Source organism: Sinocyclocheilus rhinocerous, unplaced genomic scaffold (assembly GCF_001515625.1).
Source record: "Sinocyclocheilus rhinocerous isolate Xijiao unplaced genomic scaffold, SAMN03320098_v1.1 scaffold193, whole genome shotgun sequence".
NCBI lineage: Eukaryota > Metazoa > Chordata > Actinopteri > Cypriniformes > Cyprinidae > Sinocyclocheilus > Sinocyclocheilus rhinocerous.
The window spans coordinates 304102-314965 of NW_015627585.1; the positions used below are offsets into that span (position 1 = coordinate 304102).

A 10864-nucleotide genomic window follows, 5' to 3' on the forward strand; every position below is an offset into this window, starting at 1 on the left:
TTTTTTTTCAAGATATTGTTTTTGCTGCTAAATTATACAGTCAGCTAGTTTAATTTCATAGCTTATATATTTTTATTCAAATGTAGTTTTTCTCTGTAATGAGGAAGTGAGTATTTAGTGGATTGCGTTTAACAAAGGGTTCCACAAACACAGTATTGATATTCTGTAGTGGTGTAGAAAAAAAATAGCGCTGGTGTTGGATCGGTATTGGCCGATTCTTAGAATTTGGAATACTCTATATAATCTTACACTGCAAAATAATAACTAAAAAAGATTAAAAGATAACATCATAATTATTTACTGAACCCTTAAATTAATCACAATTATATAATGAAAGCCATTAAAAAAAAAACAGACAATTAATCGCGATAATCGGCATAATCGTCATAATGGGCAAAGCTCTAAAACAGACAATTAATCGCAATAACCGCGACTATTTTTAGACAATTAATCGTCAGCCAAATTTCATAATCGTGACAGCCATATCCACTGGTGGCCTGTAGGTTACACATTCACCAGCTCAAGTGTTAACCCGGTTCTGCAGCTGTTCACAGGGTGATGGGTCAGGTCACGTGGGTCGTCATCTTGATATCTCAATCCTCTGGAGCACCTTAGGTTAATAGGCTAATTGCTGAGATTCAGATGCAAGCTACATCCCAATAAGAAGGCAGGCCGGCGGCGCTGAAGTGATTTGATCTGACCCAACTGTTGTGAGGTTACAGGCTACAGGGTGGAAATTTTAAACTTTATCTGTCTGCTTTAAACATGACTACATACATTAGGGATGTAACGATTCACTCAACTCATGATTCGATTCGATTCACGATTTTGATTTCACGATTCGATTTGATTCACAATTTTTTTTTTTTACAAAATGAGATTTAAGACAAATTATAAATTAAATGTGTCCTTTTATTATTGCATGGACAAAATACTGTACGTTTCTTTGTGAAATTCTAACTGAATCGCGATTTGTTTCGCATCTCAACCGATTTGAATCGTCACATATTTAAATCGATTTTCAACCGGCTCGCGGTTAATCGTTACATCCCTAACATACATGCATTCCTATAGTTCATGGTTTAAGGTTAAACCTGCATCAAGCAAAACTATTAAATGATTTAATAGCAATCTTCATTTTAATCCAGTATTGATTCATAAAATTTGTTCAGTGATGGATGTTATACACTGCAACAGGCCCAAATGTATTATTCCTGAATGAATAGAAGCAAAATAGGAATTGAATCTGTAGCAGGCCGTTTAACATCAGCTCAGTCCACTACAGCCGCTGAATTGTTCGAGATTTATTTGTCTTCTGTTCATTCAGCAGGACCAGTGATGCGATTAGCGGCTGCTACACACACAGGCACATACTCGTTAAACCTTTGACCCTTGTTTGCTTCAGTCTGACCCACAATGAGGAAGTGTGATGGGGAGGGGAAATTCGAGAGCAATCTGCAGCCTCGTATGATTGCATTTTTTCATGTATTTGTTCGTAATTGAAGTTGTAGTTATGAATGTACAATAGCACATTTCTGTGTATTGTTAATGAGTAATACATATAGGCTAAATCTTGACAGAATATATATTTAGCTGATGTTTGGGTGAATTTCACAAACATGTCCACATTTCACTCCAGAGTTGAAATAAATCATTATAAGAGTTGTAAGAAATTGTATTTTGATATAAAGCTATTATTAGGGCAATTTTTGCATTTTGACATTTTCATGCAATCAGGCACATTTCACACAAATTCTCATTGTCATAATAGGCAATAGAAGATAATTATCATTATAATAATTGTTGTATATTAATTTATGCTTTACTGTTTGGGGTCGATTTTTTTTTAGTGTTTTTGGTCAAAAATACAATAAAAACTAATATTGTGAAATATTACTACAATTTAAAATAACCGTTTTCTGTATAAAAAGCAGTGCAATAAATACTACCTTGATGTTTAAATAGTTTACATTACAAGTCATATATGAGTGTCTTTCTTGGTGTTTCTCTCATTTTTTTTTTCCTCTCTCTCTTTTTTGTTCAAAAAACAATCTCTTCTCATTTAATAACTCGCTGTTTCCTTTCTGCTCTCTACATCCATTACATTGTCTCTCTTGTTCACTTCTTCTCTCTGCATCATCTCACCACTGTAGTGTTGATCCGTGTGGCCGCTCTGCTGCCATCTATCAGAAATCTGCTGCTCTGCTGTTTAGATGTAGAGAAAACTGTTGCCGGTAAATGTGAAGCGATGCCGCTTTCAGATTGTCTGAAGTTACTGTTGTTATCTTGGGTCATTACTTCTTCAGTATCGGGAAGATCAGGAACATATTACCTGGAAACAGTGAGGCTATGTTTTGCTGTCTGTTCTCTTCTGATACCTGATAAGCCCTGAAAAATAATCATCTGTGAGAGTGAGAAAGGTTAGGTTTGGAGGAACCTACAGATGCGCTGTTACAGATTGATTCCATGGCTGTGTATGTTCTTCCTTCTTTTTAATCGATTATTTTGAGTGACCTTAAAACTCCCCCACGATTCTCCTTCCTGTCACTAAAGAACAGTTCATGGATACCACAGTGTCCTTTTGAAGTTTCCCTTCTGCTCATGTTATTTTTTCCCCAGATTCCTTAGTTCTTTTTCCACAGACTGTGAAATCCCAACCACGTTTAGCGCTCTTCCAGCTCTGGGAAAAGAATAGCTGTCTGATTTTCTCCAAGTGTAATGTCTCTATTTGTTGAAGTGGTTTGTTGTATTTCTGTGGTTTGGGTGCTAAAATGATGGATTTTAGACGTTAGTGAAATATCCTGTTACCCTGCATGCAAAGCTTGAAGGACAGCGGCACTGCTGTGAAATGGGAATCATTTTGGTGAGATAATACGTTGGGAACAGTGACGGTCATCTCCTGTACGGAGCACTTCAGATGTGAGATGGAGGTCATTTCTTTGTCTTCTGTCATTGGTGAGGAAATGAGTAGATTAATGTAAAATCTTTATGCGATAAATGAAATTGTAAGCCTTGCGGAAGCCCCAATTTAAACCTAGAATGATTAGTTTTGTGCAGGTTGTAACCTTGTGTGTGTTAGCTATTGTTTAATCTAGAAGCTGAGATTTTTCAAATAAGGACGCTCAAATGGGTGTCATTGTTATTTTGTATGTTATGACTCGATGCCATTTGTTAACTTATGTATATGTAAATTATAAATGATAAAAAAATTACTTAATGTTTATTATATAAATAATTTAATATCATGAAGAATATAAATATTAATTGTAATATATAATATTACAACTTAATGTTCATCTATAACTCTATATAATCCTGTATGACTCCCCCAGAGCGCAAAAGAAGAGGTTTAGCAGAACGTCTCAGCTGCTCTTTTCCATACAATAAAAATGGATTGGGACTAGGGATTTTAAATGCATCATTAAAGTGGTCCACACAATTCATGCTTTGTATTCTAAATACTTTTGAAGCCATATGATAGATTTCTGTTAGTACCTGGTTTAAAAAAAAAATTGTTAATTGAAAATTTTGCTTAAATGTGAGCAGCTTGGACATTCTGCTGTAAATAACTCCTGTCATACACAGAGGAATGTCATAAGGTTTCAAAAGACAAAAGGGTGAATAATTTGACATCTTGTACATTTTTGGATGAGATATTCCTGTAATAATCTGTAAATAATCTGCAGAAGCTTCCATGTTTTCATTAGATCACGTGGCCTGATGTGCACAGTAGCAGTGGTGGAAAAACAAACCTTCCAGTGGGATGTATGGGAAAAAAAGAGAAGGGGAGGCGAAGAGGCAGAGTGACATAGAGAAAGGTGTTCATTTGTACAGCGAGTGGCGCTGAGACACCACAGGGAAGCATTGCAGGAAAATGGATAAATGACATAATTTCTGTCTCTCAGCTGTGTGTGTCTGTGTAGGATCGGCTCCATCAACCATATTTCATGCTTAATTAGCAGCCCTGGGATGGAGGGATAGTTGGAGTGGAATTAAAGACAGCATGTCTCAACTGAAACATCCATGTCCGTAATGCTTTACAAGCAAGTAGTGTGCCATACCAGAGTTTTCCAGCATTTGTCCTGCTCTGAAATGGATACTCGTAGATCACAAAGTAATACCATATTTTGTATTTACATTATTTCCTTCAGTTACCCCAGGCAAGAAATGAGAGGGGAAAAAGTAAATTATGTAATCCAATAGGGATGTAACGATTAACCGCGAGCCGGTTGAAAATCGATTAAAATATGTGACAATTCAAATCGGTTGAGGTAGGAGTTTATAAGAATCCATGTCTGAGGGGAAGAAAAAGAAAAGTTTAGATGTATTATTTTCTTTTCCTCTTGCCTCTGTATAATGCATATTAAAGTTCATATGTGCAGCCCTGCTTTGTTTACAGCAGGAACCAAGGAAACGCTTTACACGCCACCTGCTGGCAGAGAGTGAATCTGCATCTCATTCAGCTCGTCAGCTGTTTCATGCAGATATTTTTATGTATAGTTTCACAAAACTGAAGTCAAACCATTCTGTTTCTGCTTCAAATTTCTAAATTGTACAATCTAATATAGATTAAAAAGTGCTCATGTTGCATGTATGCAGCATCTTTGTTTGGATCATGATTAAAATGCAGTGGTTGCCTCTAATTTTAAATGGAAAGAGCACAGACAAAGCCTTAGTTTGTTTATATGAAGAGATTTCTTTTATTTGTGTTACTTATTTATTTGATTTGGGGCTTGTTTTAAAATTTCAATTAATTTTTTTTATTTACATTTACATTATATTTAAATTTTGTCATTTAGCAGACACTTTTATCCAAAGCGACTTACAAATGAGGACAATAGAAGCAATCAAAACCAACAAAAGAGTAATAATATGCAATAGCTATATTAGTATATTATTATAGTGTTATATTTCAATTTGACAAAATCGTGAGTTGAGTGAATCGTTACATCCCTATAATCCAAGCAAGGTTATGTTTTCGTGATTGTGAGTCTAGGCGTTCGGAGAGACCAAAGTCAGTCTGGCTATGCATGACTAACTCGGCTTTGGCACAGCCTCGCCAAACCTAGTCAACTCAAACCTGTGAATCATAAAAACAAACGAACAGAAGTGATGCTTCATCCAGGTTGCTGCTGATCTCATGCAAAGCGCTTGAACGAGGTCCAGCGCTCGAGGCGGTATCTGCTCATGCCAAGAACAGAAGAAGAAATGATGATGTTTCTGGAGTCTGGACTGTCTTTACATTCAGTTAAATATATGTAAAAGAATCAGAAAAGGAGAATGTGAAATTGATATTCATGGGACTTAAATGGACCAGCTGCAAAGTCAAATTTCCCATTTGAGCACCTTAGCTCACAGTATGCTATTGCTAACCGCTAGACCACAGCTCTGATGATGATATACTTGCATGGACTCTAAATTCTGTTCTGTTGTTTTGTTTTTCAGGATTTCGCAGGAATGAAGAGATGAAGGCCATGGAAGTTTTGCCCATTTTAAAAGAAAAAGTGGCCTTCTTGTCAGGTGTGTTGTCCATTTGGTTGTCTAGTGGTCATAACATACTGTACAGAGTTGTGTGCCTTCAATACTTCCAGTAGAGAATAGCAAGTGTTTTAGTTTAATTGAAAAATGTTCATTACCTGTATACAGGAATATTCCAAAAGGATAGTATGAAAGCCGGTTTCCATCTCAGACTAAAAAATAAAAAAGATAATTGTGGTGTATAAAGCTGCAATTATGTAAAGTCACAATTTTAATTTTATTTGTTTTTAAAAAGGTAAAAAAAAGCTTCCATAGGCTCAGGAAATTACCTGAATCAGACAACATGTTGCATCACATCAGTGTTATTTTAGTATTAGGCCTATTTATATATTATTGTAGTATTTATTAATATTTTGAATTAGCTTTAATTTTAGATTTTCTGTTTTAATATTTGCTTATCATTTTGTAAAAGTTTGTAATATTGTTATGTGGTTTTGTCATTTGTTTTTAATGCTTAATTTATTATTATTTTAGTTTTATCAATTTTAGTCCTTAATTTATTTCAGTTAGTTGCCAAAGCAACATTTAACGTGTGTTTTTTAGTTGTTGTTAAGGTTAAGTTCTAATATTCATATTTATTTTATTTCAGGTTTATTTCAATTATAACAACCCTTTATCACAATCGCAGGACCATGTGTTTTTGACCCAAAATAACTTTTACTGAATATTACTGTAACTTCCTCAAATATTTTTAGTTGGTGTGTCATCGTGGCCTGACAGAGACCATAAATTGACTTAGACCGAAAAGTCCAGGGGCGCCTTAAGATAACCAAAGGCCCCTGGGCTACAGCATTACAGTAGGCTCCCCGACCCCAGAAAACCTTTTTTTTTTTTTTAAGCTTCCTAACAATTATTTGTCAAATTTAGTTTTTTGTCTTGTTAATATGCCAGTTAACATTCACAACACTGTTCTGCGTCAAATGTGAATATAAGCGAATATGCAAATTCACTCTTTGCCACAAGGTGGCACTTGTGGAACAGCAGAATTATATAGCTGTTACGTAAAGTAAACACTACGTTATTACGGGCATTATACGGAGGTAATATGAAAGGAAAATGCCATCAAAACTATCCTGGCTGAAATGTGTTTACAGGTATGATTTAAACACCATAAATCACACAAAATATTAATTATTCATCATCAGTAGAGCAAAACACACGGCATGTTGACCACATTTAAGGAATAGGACAATTCCTATTTTTCCATCCCCGGATTTAAAATGGAGACTTTGAGACCCGGATTTAAAATTGACACATCCAAGCAAGTTACTGAACTCTCACTGTATGACGTTACAGAACGTTGTCCGGTCCAGTTCCTTTCACACAGCAATGTTGTGTTTCTGTTAATCTGCGTGTTTACATAAAGATACTCTCGTGCTGCGGTTATTTACTAGCGAATGCATTGTACATTCCGCTTACAGTATATCGATGGAACATGTGGGACATACCAACTATACAAACTGTGTGGGGGGAACCTAAACTGAGCCATTCACTGTATAGGCTACTACAACCAGGGCATCACTAAAAATTAGTGTGTGAGTTTGTTTACAGAACGCTGTTGTCACTGCTGCAAACTCCCATATAAATAATTATTCAAAAAATATAATTTCCCTGCAGCCAGTGGGCCCCCTTTCCAGTGTAGGCCCCTGGGCTTCAGCCCCTTGAAGCCCATGCATTAATGCGTCCCTGGAAAAGTCTCCTTCTAACTCGCTCTCTGAGCTTCTGTTTGGCTCTTTTTGTCGTAAGACTAACAGACCAGCACTAAAATGACTCGGAAACATAGGCTGTGTCTCCATAGGGATGAGTAACCATCACACACATGTCCCAAGATACAACAACAAGCACAATCAACAGGCATGAGAGTGTGCTTTAAAACTAAAGAACAGAGCAGAAGAACTGAACCTGCAGGGAGCCCTAAGTGTGAACACCCAGTGATTTCTGCTTATACATGCAGTTATGTGCAATTTATTTATTTATATTCCTGAACATCAGAGGATAAGAAGGATTATCCTATTACAAACACACTACATTAGTGAGATTCGGCACATTCGCTGGAGAAAATCCTCATGGATATCCCAGCCGCTCAGTGAGTTTGTTGTGCTGGAGTTGATGCATTTTGACTTCATAACACAACCTGGAGCCATGAGAGGAGGATCAGTGGGAGCAACACATTGATTACTTATTTCTCAATGCTAATGAACTTAGGTTTGGTGTATGACTGTGACCTGGGTGATTCAAGGAATTATTATTGGTAAAAGCATTGGTTAAAGCTGAATTGTCATGTATGTAATGCCTACATTATCTTTACTGTAGGTCCACAGTTGTTGTAGGAGCTACGACCCAACAATTCACCAGTAAAGATAATGTAGACCTCCACAAATACATCAGAATACAATTTTAACCACTGCTTATACCAATAACCAGTGTTGGGGGTAACGCATTACAAGTAATGCGAGTTACGTTATCAGATTACTTTTTTCAAGTAACTAGTAAAGTAACGCATTACTTTTTAATTTACAATAAAATATCTGAGTTACTTTTTCAAATAAGTAACTCCAGTTACTTTTTTTCCCATTCATTGACTGACAGCTCTCCTGTCCCCATGTTGAGAGAAATCGGGAGTAAGTGGTAAAAACAAATTAGCAAGCCCAGCCCAGATGAGAAAAAGTGACGCAAAAGTAACGTAACTCATTACTTTCCATAAAAAGTAGCTAAGTAACGCAATTAGTTACTTTTTAAGGGATTTACGCAATATTGAAATGCATTACTTTCCATAAAAACTAACTAATGCAATTACCGTCATCACGAACCAACCATGACCGAATACGACACGAGGATCTCCGCAGACTCATCGCCTACCTCGCCGGCATCCCTAGGTATTGACACACTTACTCCCTACTCGGCTAGAACGAGCTCTGCCCACCAGGAGCATATGAACGCCTTTGGTATGGTTTAAAAACATCCCAGGATACACCTGCTGGGCATTTCTTTCACTATCCGTTCAGACACATTCCCTTGAAAAGAACAAAAGCAACTGGATTGGATCCGGTGAATTGTGCAGTGAATGTGCCAACTGTCCTGCTGCTTACCGCCGTGTTGTTTTCTTTTCCTCATAGTCGGGCGCTTTGATCTGTAATTGACCTGTGAACTAGGGATGCTGTGTCTCTTCATATGTGATGTTTTGTCGTGCTTCTAAAAATTGAATGAGGCAGGCCAAGTCTGCACTTCAGTTCAATTCCTCTAAACGGCTCTGCCGAGCAATGAGGGTGGCAACTCTGGTACAGTGCAGCTACAGAGAGCAGAGCGCACTGTGACCTTAATGGGTGTTTCTTCAAGTGCTGGCACTTTTATCTATTGAGTTGATTTTTATTACAACACATTTTATTTATTTTATATATGAGTATATTGTATCTATTAATTTTGTTTCACTCTTGTCCCAGAGTCAGATTTGAAATTTTAAATAGCATACAAATCATATTAAAATATACCCTTTAAAAAAAACTGTGATATCCTCAACAAGTTAATATAAACATTTCAATATTTATTGTGTGAAAAACTATTTATCAATTTGTGATCGTTTCCACCACAATTAACAATTTTGTACCTAATAAATATATTAAAGATAGTGAACATTAAAGTTTAGTGTACTTTGTTACCAAGCAGACATCAGTGCCAGTGGATCAGTGTTAAAGTATTATTTATATACTATTGTAGTATTTAGTAATAAATTAGTTAGCTTTAATTTTTATATTTTCAGTATTCTTTTAGTATTTTTGTGTAGATTTGTCATTTTTATTAGATTTAGTTTTTTTTTTTATATTTCTGTTTAGCTTTATTTTGAGTTTAGTTTTAGTAATTTTAGTTCTTTAACTTAGTCATTTTATTTCAATTAGTTGCCAATGCATTATTTCTCATTTTCGTTTAAGTTTTTCATATAAGTTTTAAATTATATTTTATTTCAGCTTTATTTAAATCAAAAATTATTTCTTAATTTATTTCTTATTTCTTGGGGAAAGTTGTGGCCTAATGGTTAGAGAGTCGGACTCATAACCCAAAGGTTGCGGGTTCGAGTCTCGTACCGGCAGGGATTGTAGGTGGGGGGAGTTTAAAGTATTATTTATATACTATTGTAGTATTTAGTAATAAATTAGTTAGCTTTAATTTTTATATTTTCAGTATTCTTTTAGTATTTTTGTGTAGATTTGTCATTTTTATTAGATTTAGTTTTTTTTTTTATATTTCTGTTTAGCTTTATTTTGAGTTTAGTTTTAGTAATTTTAGTTCTTTAACTTAGTCATTTTATTTCAATTAGTTGCCAATGCATTATTTCTCATTTTCGTTTAAGTTTTTCATATAAGTTTTAAATTATATTTTATTTCAGCTTTATTTAAATCAAAAATTATTTCTTAATAGTTACTACGCACCAGGGATTGTAGGTGGGGGGAGTGAATGTACAGCGCTCTCTCCCACCTTCAATACCACGACTGAGGTGCCCTTGAGCAAGGCACCGAACCCCAACTGCTCCCCGGGCGCCGCAGCAAAAATGGCTGCCCACTGCTCCGGGTATGTGTTCACGGTGTGTGTGTGTTCACTGCTGTGTGTGTGCACTTTGGATGGGTTAAATGCAGAGCACTAATTCCGAGTATGGGTCACCATACTTGGCCACATGTCACGTCACTTTCACTGTCACTTTCACTTTCTTTTTCACTTAATAGTTACTATGCACTCCAGTGTTGCTATAGTTATGCTTGAGGTGAAATATGAGGCATGTTATGTGTTTAGAAAATGAAGCTGTCGTGTTTTTGTGTCATAAGCTGTAATTTTGTCAAATTATGCAAAGAGTTGTGAAAATATGATTTGTGTATGTAGGATGCATAAAATGCTAGCTATGAAATTATCCTTAGCAAGATATAGGAGTCTGCTGTTTTGTTCCAAAAATGTTCAAAATGGCATTTCCACCACAAAACGAAGGGTGAAATGATGTGAAGAAAGTGATAATTTAGAGAGAGAAAAAAATTTGATATTAGCAGACAGATGTTGTTCAGGAAACACTGATATAGTGTTTTGCTTCTGTTTAACCCCTTTCTCTTCTCAGAATGGATTTTATAGCTGAGAGCAGCATGACTGTATGGCATATCATCGTATTTGGCATATTTAATAAAACATATTCCTAGGGCTGGACGATATGGCCAAAATTTATATCACGATATATTTCTTAATTTCGGTCGATGCGATATAATTCCGATATGGATATGAACACTATTTATCTGACATAGAAATCTTTTGTAACATTATAAATGCCTTTATCATCACTTTTGATCAATTC

At 35.7% G+C, this 10864-nt stretch overlaps 1 protein-coding gene across 1 annotated transcript in view; it reads left to right on the forward strand.

The window, feature by feature from the left end:
- Window positions 1–10864, forward strand: part of LOC107731729 (triple functional domain protein-like) — a 79434-nt gene that overhangs the window by 13294 nt on the left and 55276 nt on the right. The window contains 3 exon segments of the mRNA XM_016542893.1: window positions 5446–5527; window positions 8207–8238; window positions 8339–8414. Of these exon segments, the coding sequence (XP_016398379.1) occupies window positions 5446–5527; window positions 8207–8238; window positions 8339–8414 (190 nt within the window).